This window comes from Rana temporaria, chromosome 10 (genome assembly GCF_905171775.1).
Source record: "Rana temporaria chromosome 10, aRanTem1.1, whole genome shotgun sequence".
Lineage (NCBI taxonomy): Eukaryota > Metazoa > Chordata > Amphibia > Anura > Ranidae > Rana > Rana temporaria.
In genome coordinates this window covers 17,685,571-17,701,986 of record NC_053498.1, presented here as the reverse complement: position 1 = coordinate 17,701,986, position 16,416 = coordinate 17,685,571, and the positions used below count along the sequence as shown (strand labels likewise).

The 16,416-nt window shown below is 48.6% G+C and overlaps 1 protein-coding gene across 6 annotated transcripts; it reads right to left on the bottom strand.

The window, feature by feature from the left end:
• Positions 1-691: 691 nt before the first annotated feature.
• LOC120916380 (zinc finger protein 574-like) lies at positions 692-11,048 on the bottom strand. Of its 6 annotated transcripts, none has more exons than XM_040327316.1 (3): positions 10,962-11,048; positions 9,053-9,105; positions 692-3,516 (listed from the first exon to the last, which is right to left on the bottom strand). In XM_040327316.1, exon 3 carries the CDS (start codon positions 3,497-3,499, stop codon positions 911-913), a length of 2,589 nt encoding a protein of 862 aa, XP_040183250.1. In that variant the 5' UTR covers positions 3,500-3,516; positions 9,053-9,105; positions 10,962-11,048; the 3' UTR covers positions 692-910. The 6 variants fall into 6 exon arrangements, with proteins under 6 accessions (XP_040183250.1, XP_040183254.1, XP_040183249.1 ...); XM_040327320.1 differs by having other exon boundaries at positions 692-3,511; XM_040327315.1 differs by having other exon boundaries at positions 10,952-11,035.
• Between the last annotated feature and the right edge of the window lie 5,368 nt (positions 11,049-16,416).

Here is a 16,416-nt window from a genome sequence, read left to right as displayed (position 1 = left end):
GTCAGCTACAGTATGCTTTTTTTTCCCCCCTCGCTGTACTTACCGTTTAATCGTTGATTTTCTTTTCTTCTTCCCGCGGGGGAATAGGCGTTCCTATGAAGGGGCGTAGATGATTGACGTGCGGCTACAGCGCGTCACGCTTTCCGAAAATAGCCGGACTAGGACTCGGCTCTTCATGGCGCTATACGGCGCCTGTGCACAGACTAGGAGCTGACTGCGCAGGCGCCGAATATAGCCGAGTCCTAGGTCGGCTATTTTCGGAAAGCGTGACGCGCTGTAGCCGCACGTCAATCATCTACGCCCCTTCATAGGAACGCCTATTCCCCGCAGGAAGAAAAGAAAATCAACGATTAAACGGTAAGTATATCAAAAAAAAAAAAACTGTAGCTGACGCAAGTATGCTGGATGGGATGGTAGATAATTTTTTTAGGGTGAACATCCGCTTTAAGCTTCTCTTCCACTTTAAGCCCCGAAAAGAGAACACACACACACAAAAAAAAATAAAAAAAAGAAGAGTATAGGTTTGGCTTTTAAGACTTATATGACAGGTTTGCTTTAAGGGACTGCTGTTGTCATGAAGTGTGCACAGGAAAAAAAAAAACAGGTAGTGTTGACTTGCAGATGTCGCCATATTCACACATTTCTTACCAGCTGCAGCACACACAAAAAAACACAAACAGGACTTTCTACATTCACTAGTAAAAGGTAAATAACTAGAGGGTTTAATTAAAATATACATTTCAAACAACATGTTAAACTGGAGGGACACAATTAAAGCAGATTTAAACAGCGAAGCTGTATCCCTGCAACATCAGCAAAACGGGTAGCGCACCACACTGCGCCGAATAGATAACTCTGTTCTGTAGTTTCAGTAGATCACATGCTGGTTCCTGGCTTTAGTAGACTTGACTTACAAGGTACCGATCTGAATGTTCCCCAAGTGTATATTCTCCACCTGCAAAGTCTCAAACTGGATATCCTGTACATTTATGGAGCTGCCTTCGGGGAAAATTTCCACAGTCTCTATAATGGGAATGGTTTCTACAGTCTCAACTATTGCCACAGCACTGGAGAGGTCAGCAGCATGGGCCTCATGATCCTCCATTGGTATAGCCTGCTCTCTGTGCAGTTTCCTGTGCTTCCACAGGTTGGAAAAGGAACGGTACGCACGCCCACACTCTGGGCAGGTGTGGGGCCGTTCGCCTGTATGAATACGCTTGTGCTCAGCTAGACGCACTGCAATGGTAAAAGCTTTGCCGCAAACATCACATTTGAAGGGCTTCTCACCTGTGTGAAGGCGAACGTGGTCCTTGAGGTGGGTGGACTGGCGGAAAGCTTTGCCGCAGATTTGGCACGGGTAAGGCCGCTCCCCAGTATGAATTCGGCGGTGAACTTGCAAAGACGTTTCTGTGCTGAAGGTCTTATGGCATTCGGGGCATTCCAGGCTTCTGGAGCCTACTTTCGGCTTGTTCCGTGCTGGCAGGGGTTGTTTACTCTTCCCTGAGTACCCAGCGCCACTTCTTGCGCCAACGTGCTGAGTTGAAACATGCGCATTGAGTCCAGCATCAGAATTCACTTTCTTGCCGCAAATCGGGCACTCCAACTTGTCTCCCGGTCCAGCTCCAGTCCGGTTACAACGATGATCTTTTAAACGCTGAGAAGATGGGTAGTTGGCGCCACAGTCTGCACATCTGAAAGGCTCTTCACCACGATGGCCAATTTCATGGACCTCCAGTAATCTCTTGAGCAGGAAAGAAAGGCCACAAACTTGGCACTTGTATGGGTATTCCCCGGTATGGTGATACTGGTGCATGAGGAGGCGGTAAGGACGGTGAAAGCTAACCCCGCACTCCGTGCACTTGTACGGATAGGTTTGGCTGTGCACAACTAGATGCTGCTGAAGTGTTGAAGACTGGCTGAATGCCTTGCCACACAGCTGACACTTGTGCGGCTTCTCTCCGGTATGCGTAAGCTTGTGGCGGAGCAGATTGGCCTGAGCATTAAACGATTTACTGCAGACGCTGCAAGAATACGGCCGCTCACCTGTATGAGTCAGCATGTGGTTTCGAAGATGCGAGCGTTTCTTGAACGGCTTGCTGCAAGTTGGGCACTTGTGCCTTTTTTCCATTGCGTGCACAAAACGCTGGTGGCGCAACAGCTGAGACATCAGGGGAAATGCTTTACCGCAAGTTGAGCACACATAGCCCCCCCCGGCAGAGGTGGGGGAGGTGCAGTCTGATTTTTTTTCTTCCTCTTGCACAGGTTCTTGAGTTTTAGTGCTGTGCATTCGTCGGTGGTAAAGGAATTTAGTCATGTTGACAAAGGTCTGGCCGCATTCGCAGGAATACAGAGGATTAGACTGGTGGGTTCGGCGATGATTAACCAAAACCGATTCACTGGCAAAGCCCAAGCCGCATTCCACACAAAGATAATGATGTTCACTTTGATGTGACTTAAGGTGCTCTTCTACATCTTGGTGTGTAAGGAACACTTTACTACATAGAGGACAGTTAAAGGGGCCGGTCTTATGACATATTAAGTGTGCTTTAAGTTCTCTCTCGCTCTTAAAAGATGCTTTGCATATAGCACAAGAGCGGGTAACGTCATTCAGAGCAGCTACTTGTTCCCCTACAGGAGGAGCCAAGACACCTCCACTCACCTGTCCAGGACGGTCAGAGGGAGCGGTTTCCTTCACTAGCTGTTCAACTATCTGTTCATTAGCCAAAGGCTGTGCCGCCTCACCTGACTGACCGCTAACTTCTACGGCATTTTCCTGGCCTTGGAAATGGGTGGCTTGATGTTCCAGGAAATCCCCAGGAGATTGGAAAAGCTGAGTGCACTCAGAGCACTTATAAAACAAAACTTCCACTGCACACTCCTCCGCTACATCATCACTCTTTTTATAGGAATGCTCCATGTCCACTAACACTTGGGTATGGGAGACCGCATCGGATGAGGATGTTGGGACATGAAAATGTTGCTGACCGGCAACAAGGTGGACCTCACCAGGCGTAGAGGGGTCACACATGAGCTGTATAGAGTCCTCCACAACATGGCCTTCTGTCTGCAACACCACCTTGGACTGTGGCACATTTTGGGGTTCCATGTGCGTATATCTATGGGCCAGCCACAGATCCTGGCTGTTAAACAAGGCTTTGCATTCCTGGCATTCATAGTGAATTTCATTGCGAGACGGGCGCTTGATCTTTTCTGGCTTTGGAGGATTTTGGAGTAATCGAATATGCAGCTCCTGGTGGGCAAGCAAGTCACTGGGCGTCATTAGCAGCTGTCCACATTCCAGGCATTGGTACTGGTTCTCGTGGGAGCCAAGATCCAGGACCTGGTACTCGGCATCTTGGGAACCGCCTGTATGACTTTGTTGGTGCACAACAGCATCTTCCAAGTTGGGGTACTCCACTCCGCACTCTGAGCACACATAGCGGTGCTCTATAAACAGGACTGTCTCTTCGGACTCTGTCATTGCAGCATCTCCGCTCATCCGGACCGGAAACTAAACTGCCAAGAGAAAAGAATTGTCATTTGAACACTTCCAGACACAGTCACACACACAAAAATAATAAATATACAGTGCAGTGTCAGTCCTCCCCAAAAGTGAATTCTCTCTCAGGGACCCTGTTGATCGCTGTACTCTATAGAGATCTCTAGAATAAGCTTCCAGTTCTGCACATATACTGTGACCACGAGGAGTTCCAACTCTCCTTGCTGGACTTTCCATTTATTTGATGTTATGGAGGATGTAACATGAAGAGCTGAACACACAATAGACGGGAATAACCAAGACCTCCTAGGTGGACAGGAAGTCAGATGTACAGCAGGGAGATCTTGCCGCAGCAATAAGAAAAGAGAAGTATCCACTAAATACTTTATTTTTTCGCTCCAGGAGGCCTCTGCACTCCCCTCTTATCATGGACATGCTGGGTTGTGGGGGGGTCCCTCGCTGTCCTTATATACAATGCAGGGTTTGTGGTCCCACAGTGTATATGATGATGTCCGCATGCAATCACTAGTTGGAGCAACTTAGAAAAGAGGCTTTAGGCCAGTGGTTCTCAACTTGGGGGTCGAATGATGATTTGCCATGGGTCACTAAATCCTGGGCTGTTCCTGAAGCCCACACCACTCTCCCAGCCTTTTTGGGGCCACCAAGCAGGGCAATCACTAGAGCCTGTGGCCGCCCGGCTGTTCCTGGAGCCCACAGCTGCCCACTCCGCCTCTTCACAGGCACCCATTCAGTTCAAGGCATAGCCGGGGGGCAGAGACTAGAGATCAGCTGACTGGTGTGAATGTGAAGTGGGAGGGGCTGAAGGAGACCCAATCTCCTGATTTCGGCATAGGTGTCATGGCTAGGCTACACCACAAATTCGGACACACAGTGAAGCCGGAGACACAGTGAGCAACACTACCTGTGATTAGAGTTGCCATTAAAAGGACTCATGTAGTGCTAAATGTCTGTGGGTTAGGGGCACAAATTACTTGTCTTGCCTTGGGTGCTGACAACCCACGCTACAAAAATAATTTTACTGTTAAAATTTCCCAAGTTGTGGGGACCCCTATCAAGGGGGTCACAGCACTAGAAGGTTGAGAACCACTGCTTTAGGGGGAGCAGTAGCACAGATGCCCCCATGGCAAAGAGTAATGTATTACACCTAAGCCTGCTTGAACATGGGGCCGAATCCGATTCGCTCAGCGAATACTGTCCACTGATCCCCCTGCTGAGCAGATGACAGGTCCGTGTTCACTCAGTTTCTGCAGAGTGGACATGGACACAGCCTGCTCTGCTCCATGGGTGGTCAGATGTAAATAGACCAGCTGTCTATTTACACCCGACTGCCCTTCAATCCGCCTAGATGGAGCAGAATGGATCCCCTTACATTTTTTTTAGCGGACTGGATCAGATTGGAGGTAGGCTAGTGTAAACGGACACAAGTCTATTTACACCCACTAGTCCAAAGGGATACATGGGTCATCTGATCGGGTCTGTCTAAGAAACTGACACACGGACCTGATCTTATTGCCTGTGTCAAAAGGGACCTCATTTCTCATCCCCTAGACTTAAAGTGATTGTAAAGTCGGAAGTTTTTTTTTTATCCTAATGCATTCTTTGCATTAAGATAAAATAAAAATAAAAACTTGTTTGCAGCAGCCCCCCCCCCCAAGACTTACCTGAGCCCAATCTAGATCCAGCGATCTTGTAGGATCGTCTCAGCTGCCCGGGACTCCCCTCCTCATTGGCTGTGACAGCAGCGCAGCGCCATTGGCTCCCCCTGCTGTCAAATTAAGTCAGCCAATGAGGAGAGAAAGGGTCACGGCTCTGAATGGACACATGGACCTGTGACTCGGCCCGGGTGCCCCCATAGCATGCCGCTTGTTGTGGAGGCACCCAACAGGAGGGATGGTCCAGTATCAGAGAAGAGGAACCTAAGAAATGGAGGATCTGGGCTGCTCTGTACAAATCCACTGCCCAGATTGGATTTGTACATGTTTGTTATTGTCAACTAAAAAAAACAAGAGTTTACAATCACTTTAGAGTGTATTACCCCCGCATTTCAAATTCCTGATATGTACCTGCAGCATACCTCCCATCTTTCTGAGATGGGAATGAGGGACACCTAATCAGCAAAAGTATGCAGGCATAGGACACACCCCTTGCCATGCCCCCTTAAAGAAGAATTGTACAAAAAAATAAAAAATAAGATTGGTTAAACCCACGAGTGCCGTTTTTACCACTACTATTCCTTTATATTGGCTTTTAGAATGTACAAATGCAACAATTTAGAAAATCGGATGAAAGGTTTAGCACTGGGAGACACTTTTTGATGATAGATAAAAAGTGCATTTTATATACATAAATATATAGATAAAACCAAAAATGAGGGATAAATGAGGAAGAATGAGGGACATTGCTCCAAATCAGGGACAGTTGGGAGGTATGCTGCTGTATCATGTACTTGTATGAGAAAGTAGCATGTGCTCTTTGCATTGCTTCCCTTGTGTGAAGTCCCCAGTCTTCCTGCCAGTCCCTCTGCTTTCCTGTTAAAAACTGACCACACAGTGGTCAGTTCTTTAGCTACGTGGGAACTCAGCCTGCTCTCCTCCAACAATCAGACTTGTCCTGACCCCCCTCCCCCCCTTGCATAGCCTTTCACTGGGAAGATCAGTGTGCCGTTTCTCCTCCCCCAGCTCTTATGCAGCTGACAACAAAGGAAAAAGATGGAATGTTATCACTTGGATCTATACACAAATGTTTTGCCGTCATTTCAGGTTACAAAACGGAATGGGTTGTTTTACAAGGCGATCATTTACAATCACTTTAAAGAGGAAGTAAACCCTCTTCAAATAATGCCGGGAAAAAACCCACCTGCAAGAAAAAAGGCATAATGAGCTAGTATGCATAGCATATTAGCTCATTATGTGGCACTTACCTGAAATCGAAGTCCTCCTCGTTCCCCGCCATGTCCCCTCGCAGCTTCTTCCTGTTATCGTTGCTCCAGTGATGCGATTGGCTGGAGCGGTGATAACGTCACTCCCGCGCATGACCGGCAGATCCCCGCACATGCGCGGGGATACGGCGTTAATAACTCCAATTATGCCATTCACAAAAACGGCACGCTCAGTGTGCCTGCGCCGTTGTCTACAGCGCGCATGTGCCATAGACATCAGCGCCTGTCATTGTAAATATCTCCTAAACCGCGCAGGTTTAGGATATATTTCTTGCACCTACAGGTAAAGCCTTAATCTAGGCCAGGGTTTGACAAATTTGCTTGGAATCTAGGCGCCAGCTAAAAAAGTTAGGAGCCAGAAAACGCGCCCCGTCCCGACGAGCTTGCGCGCAGAAGCAAACACATACGTGAGCAGCGCCCGCATATGTAAACGGTGTTCAAACCACACATGTGAGGTATCGCCGTGATTGGTAGAGCGAGAGCAATAATTCTAGCCCTAGACCTCCTCTGTAACTCAAAACATGCAACCTGTAGATTTTTTTAAACGTCGCCTATGAAGATTTTAAAGGGTAAAAATTTGTCGGCATTCCACGAGCGGACGCAATTTTGAAGCGTGACATGTTGGGTATGAATTTACTCGGCGTAACATTATCTTTCATAATATTAAAAAAAATGGGGATAACTTTACTGTGGTCTTATTTTTTTTATAAAAAAAAAAAAGTGTATTTTTTTCCCAAAAAAAGTGCGCTTGTAATACCGCTGCGCAAATACGGCGTGACAGAAAGTATTGCAACGATCGCCATTTAATTCTCTAGGGTGTTAGGATAAAAAAATATGTATAATGTTTGGGGGTTCTAATTAGAGGGAAGAAGATGGCAGTGAAAATAGTGAAAAATTACATTAGAATTGCTGTTTAACTTGTAATGCTTAACTTGTAATACCAACGGCCACCACCAGATGGCGCCAGCTCACACATCTGGTGGTAATAACTTTTAATACCAATGGCTCACCACCAGATGGCGCCAGCTCACAAAAAAAAAAAGTTTTTTTTTTGCCCACCTTCCAAGCCAAGTCGCCAGGACACCATTTCTAGTCGCCATGGCGACCGGGATTTGTCGAGCCCTGATCTAGGCTTACCTGTAGGTGCAGGTTGTGTGGTTGGGTTTGCAACCACTTAAATGAATTGAAGCAAAACACAGTAGTGCACCAAGCAGGATGCAAGGCATTGAGGTAACAGACAATTTATTTTGGACAGAGCTGCTGAATGCCATTCAATGCACAGAAATGGGCTCCAAGTACAGCTGTATTAAACTTTTACAAATGAAACTGTTAGGTATTCAGACTGCGTCTCTGACATATTCAGGTAAAAGTAAACCAATCAGCTGGAAATGCCTTTTCATAACATGTGCTGGTGTGATCTGCCACCTGCACACTCCTTCAGATAACAATTGGAGCGCCAACAAGCCTCAGCATCCCGTTTTGAAAATATTCACTTAACACTTTCAGCAAATCAATTCTCTCTGACAGGGAACTTGGGAACTCCAGCAGGGAGCCGCTACCACAGAAACATATAGAATGGAGCAGGATATTCCACTGGTCAGCAACCACTCAAATGAAAATCAGTTCTAGCTGAAGCTTCCAGGTTCTTCTACTAGTTAAGACAAAACCAGATATCGCTTTAGTCAGAAAACAAAGCCCTACTAGATCACTTAAAGTGATTGTAAAGCTTTGCTTTTTTTTCCTCTTTTAACCATTTAAGACCCGGACCAAAATGCAGCTAAAGGACCCGGCCAGCTTTTGCGATTCGGCACTGCGTCGCTTTAACAGACATATGGGATAGTTCTATTGCATTTTTATTAACTAGTTTTTTTTTTTACTACTATCCACTATCCAATGAGGATCAGAGACAGCGGCTTGAGCTGCTGTGCTCAATCCTGTCACTGGAACGATTGGGCTCAGTTAAGTAAAGGGGGGGGGGGGGGGGGGGGGAGTTCCTGCAGCACAAAAGGTTTTTCACCTTAATGCATAGAATGCCTTAAGATGAAAAAAATGTAAGGGTTTACAACCTCTAACTTTTGCAGGTATAGCTATGTAAAACGCTAAAAATAAATGCCTATACTGTTCAAAATCCAGTAATACACTATCTCACCCTGCTCTGCACATGCTCAGTTGCTTTTACAACACTGTGGTAAAGTTTTACTGCTGCTCGGGGGCTCAGCAAAATGTCAGCCTCCATGAATAGAGCTTTCTTTTGGTGGTATTTGATCACAGGAACGATGCTGGAGGCAATTTACACACCGATTTTGGTAGCATAATTATTCATGTGGAATGTCATAATTATTCATGTGGAATGTATGTTCCATTTGTTTTTTTATTACTTGTTGTTGATAAAGTTCTGCTTTAACTGCATCACATGCCACTTATCCTACTGATGTGTGCGCTGTTTTAGGACTGCCCAATGATGAATAGGATAAAAGTAAAACTGGATGCGACCACTGTACCAAAAAATGTCAATGTCTTGATAAACAGTTAAAATAATAATAATAATGTCTTCCAACTATCTAGCTAATGCAGACATGAGAGCATCCACCTACCCGACTGCACAGCGAGCTGATCAAGGAGGATCAGGTATGTTCATGAAAGTAACCTACAAAAAGAATAAATTCAGGTTAGATGGACATTGTATAATCAATAACCTGTGACATCACAAGTGTCCTCATATCAGCACAAGGCATCTCTATAACACCTCAACTACTAAAATGCCCATACAGATTAAAAACGTATGGCACTTCCACCTATTAGAAGGAAGGGGAGTCTGCTTTGATTTGTTCTGCCATGTCTGGTTGAACTGCTACAAAAAGACCATGTTTGGGTCAAAGCAAACCACCAATGTGAACCAGTTAGAGAAATATATGCAGCACCATTGCAAACTTGTTCTATGAAGTGCAGTCTCAGGGACCATCCTCAGACGAGTTTAACCACTTAAATACCGGCCCATTGTAATATGACATCCACAGATGGGATCTCCCATCCCGGGTGGACATCATATGACGTCCTGGGCTTTGTGGGGGGGATATCTGAATGATGCCTGCAGCTAGAGGCATCATTCAGATATCTTTCTCTTCTGCCGGCGATTCTATGCAACATAAGAACGATCATAACGGCGATTTCGCCGCTTGATCGTTCTTATAGGCGGCGGGAGGGGACATCCCCCCCCCCCCGCGCTGCACGTTCTGAATAGCTGGACAGGGGGGGGCCTGGGGTGGCAGGGTGTTGGGGAAGCGGGGGGGGCCCTGGGTGGCAGGGTGTGTTGGGGAGATGGGGGCCTGGGTGGCGGCGTGTTGGGGAGGCGGGGGCCTGGGTGGCGGCGTGTTGGGGAGGCGAGGCCTGGGTGACTGTGTGTTGGGGAGGCGGGGGCCTGGGTGGCGGTGTGTTGGGGAGGCGGGGGCCTGGGTGGCGGTGTGTTGGGGAGGCGGGGGCCTGGGTGGCGGTGTGTTGGGGAGGCGGGGGCCTGGGTGACTGTGTGTTGGGGAGGCGGGGGCCTGGGTGGCAGTGTGTTGGGGAGGCGGGGGCCTGGGTGGCGGTGTGTTGGGGAGGCGGGGGCCTGGGTGGCGGTGTGTTGGGGAGGCGGGGGCCTGGGTGACTGTGTGTTGGGGAGGCGGGGGCCTGGGTGACTGTGTGTTGGGGAGGCGGGGGCCTGGGTGGCAGTGTGTTGGGGAGGCGGGGGCCTGGGTGGCGGTGTGTTGGGGAGGCGGGGGCCTGGGTGGCGGTGTGTTGGGGAGGCGGGGGCCTGGGTGACTGTGTGTTGGGGAGGCGGGGGCCTGGGTGACTGTGTGTTGGGGAGGCGGGGGCCTGGGTGGCGGTGTGTTGGGGAGGCGGGGGCCTGGGTGGCGGTGTGTTGGGGAGGCGGGGTGCCTGGGTGGCAGTGTGTTGGGGAGGCGGGGGCCTGGGTGGCGGTTTGTTGGGGAGGCGAGGCCTGGGTGACTGTGTGTTGGGGAGGCGGGGGCCTGGGTGGCGGTGTGTTGGGGAGGCGGGGGCCTGGGTGGTGGTTTGTTGGGGAGGCGGGGCCTGGGTGGCGGTGTGTCATGTGACTCCTGATAGGAATAGAAGGATGTGGCTGGCGCTCACGCGCTGTACACTGCGGAGTCCTGAGACACCCCAGGGGGCACAATGTCACAAAATCTCCTATAAATATAAAGAATGAAACTAAATTAACTAAAAAAAGGCGCCCTAAGCATAAAAATTTACTTTCAAGGCATTCTCTATATAAGGAACAGCCCCCACCACACTCCCCCCACCCCCACAGAGGGTCCATCCTCTGACTGACTACAGGAAACCACCCAGTACACTGCCCCACACCTAATTCAAGGGAACGTTCCTTTAAATTGCTGGCAGTCAGGCGCAGGCCTGCCAGCTGCCGGTGTGGTCAGAGTGTCAGCTCTGCGGGTCACAGGCCCGGTCCTTTCCTCTTCTTCCCGCCCCGTACACCTCACCTCCTCTCACCTACACACCGCGCCGCTCTCTCAGCGCGATTACAAGGCGGCCTCGCGTTGGCTGGCCTCGGGAGCCAGGTAACCAATCAGAAACTCCCTTCTTCGATGCGTTCGTAGGAAGCGACGGCGGGGAGTTGACGTCGCCGCGCTGCTCCGCGAGCGCCATGTTTGTTGTGGGCAAAAACCTTCTTAAAAAGTTTTCTTCCTTATTTCTGTAGGGGATCCATGGCTCTATGTCCCTGTAATGTTCTCAGCCGATGTATGTAACGTGTTGAAGGTTTTGTGCAGGGTTGACTGTGTTGTCATGGAGGTTGCCATGGCAGAGTTCTCCATAATAAAATGGTTATTTACATCCCCTTGCTTTAACCCATTGCCGACCGCCCTAGAGTAAGGATGAGCTCTGGCGTGTTCGCATGGTACACGTGCAGAGCCCGCCAGGAAGTCTGCACAGCGCTGCGCTAATCACAGCCAGGGAGACATTTCCTGATGTCTGCAGCCGAGCATCGGGACAATGTCTCCCTGGCTGTGATTAGCGCAGCGCCGTGCAGACTTTGTGGCGGTCTCTGCACATGTACTATGCGAACACGCCAGAGCTCATCCTTACCCTAGAGCAGTTTAACTGCTAGAGGGCGGGCAGCTGTTCTCCGGATCCTTTGTGATTTTGGACTTCCAGGTAGGGGGCGCACGTGACATGCATAGGGTGACCACATTTCCAAAATGGCATTCAAGGACACACACCCTCTCTCACCTTCCCCCCAAAAAGATGAGGGGGGCAGGGGGTAATGTAGTCGACTGTCTCTGGGTTGAAGGGGAATTTGGCGGCGGGTTATTTGTCAGGCGAATGTGCCACTTGCCACCAGATGCAGTGCCGCTTGCCACCCATAGCCTGCCACCAGTGCTGCTGTCACTCCCTCTGCATGAGCCACGTGCGTAGAAGGAAAGGAGTGGTGTCACTATCTGGAGAATGAAGATCACACCAGTCCCTGCTGCTTGCCACTGGGTGCCAGAGAAGGAGGAGGTGCCAAGGTGGGTGGGGACAGCAGTGCTGCACTAGGCGCAGGCAGAGCTTTTTTTCTCAGAAAATAGGTGCAGGAACTCAACCACGACCCCGTTCAGATTTCACAAACAGTAGAAGGGTCTTAAAGGGGCATTAAATACCAGGATTGCATTACATACAGAGTGCAGAGTTTCGGGGGGGTTACACACAGTGCAGAGCTGTCACTTGTAAACAAAGAAACCAGACTTCTGTGTTTGTGGTGAGCAGGGAGCAAAGGGTCTGACAGGCCAGAGGTGGTGGAACTGAGTTCCCCCCAAGTTCCCCCTGAAAAAAAGCCCTGGGCGCAGGCCTCGCTCCTGGTCTCACTGTCTGAGAGTAAATTGTCACTGGCTGCAAGATGCCAGGCAGTTATTAGTTAGTAGGGGGTGGCTGTGTCCTCTTTTTCATTCCGAGACATTGTATTGTCCTGGAATGAAGGTGCCCGGGACCCAGGACAGACTAGGGTGACCACATTTCTAAACTTCTATTCAGGGACACCCTCCCTTCCCAAAAATCAGCTTGTCCTGTAACGAATCACAGCACAGTGATTGGACACAAGAGGCAGGATTTATGATTTATCCAATCACAAGAAGGGGGCGGGATTGTACTCCTCCAAGCATTCCCGGCCAGGACAAGTACTGTCAGTGAGTAAAGCAGTGATGTGGCAGCCTTTTTTGTGGGCATCAGATTTGCCCGGGGGGTGGCTGTGTCAGTTTCATTCCGGGACACTGTATTGTCCTGGAATAAACTTGCCCGGGACAGACCTGCAAAATGCAGGACTGTCCCGGGCAATCTGGGACGCGTGGTCACCCTAGGACAGACATGTCATTTGCGGGACAGTCCCGGGCAATCCGGGACATGTGGGCACCCTAGACGTGCATGCCACTGGCAGCTTGCTTCTGCTGCAATTACACACAGCAGAAGGCGATGGGCGAGTGTGAGGCACTCAATGTCCTCCGGGAACCCACTGATCATCAGGCAGAGAGACAGAACTGCGATCTGCTTACGTTAACAAGGCAGATCGCCGTTCTGACAGGAGGGAAGGGATGGAGTTTATGACCCTGCAAAGCAGAGAATAAATTCCATCTCTTCCTCTAGTAAAAGCACCTCCCTCAGTATAGTAAAACCTAGGCTAGACACACATTTAACCCTTTGATCGCCCCTGATGTTAACCCCTTCCCAGCCAGTGTCATTAGTACAGTGACAGTGCATATTTATAGCAGTGCCAGAATGTTTCGGCGCAATATCACAGTCTCGCTAAGTCGCTGATCGCTGCCATTACTAGATAAATAAAAATATGCCATAGTTTGTGAATGTGATACCTTTTGCACAAACCAATAAATATACGCTTATTGAGATTTTTTTTTTTACCAAAAATATGTAGTAGATTACATATTGACCCAAATTTCATTTTTTTTTTTATTGGAAGAAAGTAAAAAAATAATGTTTTTATTTTTTTTCTAAATTATCAGTCTTTTTGTTTATAGAGCAAAAAATCAAAAAGGCAGAGGTGATCAAATACCACCAAAAGAAACTCTATTTGTGGGGAAAAAAAGGACATGAATTTAATTTGGGTACAGCGTCGCATGACTGTACAATTGTCAGTTAACCACCTAATCTGCAGAAGGTTTACCCCCCACCTTCAAGAGGAAGTGATGAGTTTTACTTCCTCTTTTTTCCCCTGCAAAGTAAAAGCATATTGGGCATTCTAGACCATCAAGTGGCGCTTACCTGCAAACAAAACCTGCGATGTCCCCGCCGGTGGCGGAATCCATCTTCACCCTTCTTCCTTCTGGGGCTGTGGACTCCGGCTCTGTGACTGGCTGGAGCCACATGACGTCACTACCGTGCATGCACGCGGGAGCCGTCAGTCATGGCACTTGCGAGTGAAGAAATGGCACAGAGGTCCGCATGCGCCCATGACATCATCAGCGCACTACAAGTTAATTATCTCTTAAATGGCGCACGTTTAGGAGATTCTTCCACTACCTATAGGTAAGAATTATTCTAGGCTTACCTCTGTGTTTTTATTTTTTGCGCTATTAAAAAAAAAAAAGACCAACAATTTTGATGTATTTTAACCACTTGCTTACTGGGCACATATACCCCCCTCCTGCCAATTTTTTTCCCAAATTTTTTTTTCTCAGTCTAGGTCGATACGTATTCTTCTACATATTTTTGGTAAAAAAAAAAAAAAAAAAATCGCAATAAGCGACTGGTTTGCGCAAAAAATATAGTGCCTACAAAATAGGGGACATAATTATTATTATTTTTTTTTTTTACTAGTAATGGCGGCGATCTGCGATTTTTATTGGGACTGCGACATTTTGGCGGACATATCGGACACTTTTGACACATTTTTGGCACCATTCACATTTATACTGCGATCAGTGCTATAAATATGCACTAATTACTGTATAAATGTGACTGGCAGGGAAGGGGTTAACACTAGGGGGTGTGAAGGGGTTAAATGTGTACCATGCATAGTGTTTCTAACTGTGGGGGAAGGGGACTGACTGGGGGAGGTGACCGATCTGTGTCCCTATGTACAAGGGACACAGATTGGTCTCCTCTCTCCCTGACAGGACGTGGATCTGTGTGTTTACACACACAGATCCACGTCCTCGTCTGTGTAACTGCCGATCGCGGGTGCCTGGCAGCCATTGCGGCCGCCAGGCACGCGCATCGACATCTCAGGGATGCGGCGGGCACGCGTGCGCCCCCCAGTGGCTGGAGGCCAGAGGCCGTATATAGACGGCCTCCCGGCAATTGGCATCCACACTGCGGCCGTATAAAGTCGTACGGCCGTCAGGAAGTGGTTAATATTGATTGTCTAAAATAAACATCAGCTCGATATACTTCAGTATTGGGGCTCCCCGTTTCTCCTTCTCCCTCTGTTTGCCTGACGCACTGAAAGGACGTTTTGTGGCTTAAAACATCCAAAGAGAGAAAAACACATAGGAAGCCATCATTGGGTTACAGATAGATCGGAACCAATGAGGATACATATATAGAGAGATCGTTCGTAAGATGCGATATTCTGGATCATCCCTGGTTATTCCTATGCTGTTTACCTTACAGTAGTAAGATAAGGAGCCACTGCACCTGCGGGTGAAATTGCACCGAAGACAGAAATCACCCAAGTCACCCAGAAATTCAGCACCTTTATGCCCTGTACACACGATCAGTTCGTCTGATGAAAACGGACCGATGGACCGTTTTCATCGGACGAACCGATCGTGTGTGGGCCCCATCAGTTTTTTTTCCCATCAGTGAAAAAAAATAGAACCGGTTTTAAATTTTTCGTATGGTTAAAAAACCGATAGAAAAAAACGATCGTCTGTGGGGAAATCCATCGGTTAAAAAATCCACGCATGCTCAGAATCAAGTCGACGCATGCTCGGAAGCATTGAACTTAATTTTTCTCTGCACGTCGTTGCGTTTTACGTCACCGCGTTTTGGCACGATCGGATTTTTAACCGATGGTGTGTAGGCATGACTGATGAAAGTCAACTTCATCGGATATCTGATGAAAAAATCCATTGGTTCGTTTTCATCAGATGAACCGATCGTGTGTACAGGGCATTAGGCTACTTTCACACTGAGGTGTCGCGCCGTCGGCGGTAAAGCGGCGGTATTTTTAGCGGTGCTTTACCGTTATTTTTGGGGCGCTATTCGGCAGCTAGCGGGGCACTTTTAACCCCTGCTAGTGCCCGAAAAAGGGTTAAAACTGCTGGCAAAGCGTCGCTGCAGCAGCGCTTTGCCAGTGGTTTGGCGGCGCTGCCCATTGATTTCAATGGGCATGGGCGCTTTAGGAGTGTATACACCACACCTAGAGCACCTCAAAGATGCGGCTAGCAGGACTTTTTTGAGCGTCCTGCCAGCACAACACTCCAGTGTGAAAGCCTGAGGGCTTTTACACTGAAGTGAAAGAATCCGCTCTTTCAGGGGGCTTTGCAGGTGTTATTTTTAGGTCTATAGTGCCTGCAAAGCGGCTCAGTGTGAAAGTAGCCTAAGGCCCCTTTCACACGGGGCAGTGGATGTGCGGTGGCGGTATAGCGGCGCTATACCGTTGGAATTGCTGCGGGATTCTGCCGCTAGCGGTGCGGTATTAACCCCTGCTAGCGGCTGAAAAAGGGTTAATACCGCCTACAATGCGCCTCTGCAGAGGCGCATTGCGGGCGGTATTACCGCGGTTTCCCATTGTTTTAAATGGGAAAGAGCGGTGAAGGAGCGGTATACACGCCGCTCCTCTCACCGCTCCAAAGATCCTGCTTGCAGGAGATTTTTTTCTCTCCTGCCAGCGCATCGCCTCAGTGTAAAAGCCCTCCGGCTTTCACATTGAGAAGGCTGGGGCAGGAGTTTTTCAGGCGTTATTTATGTGCTATTTTTAGCGCTGTACCGCCTGAAAAACTCCTCAGTGTGAAAG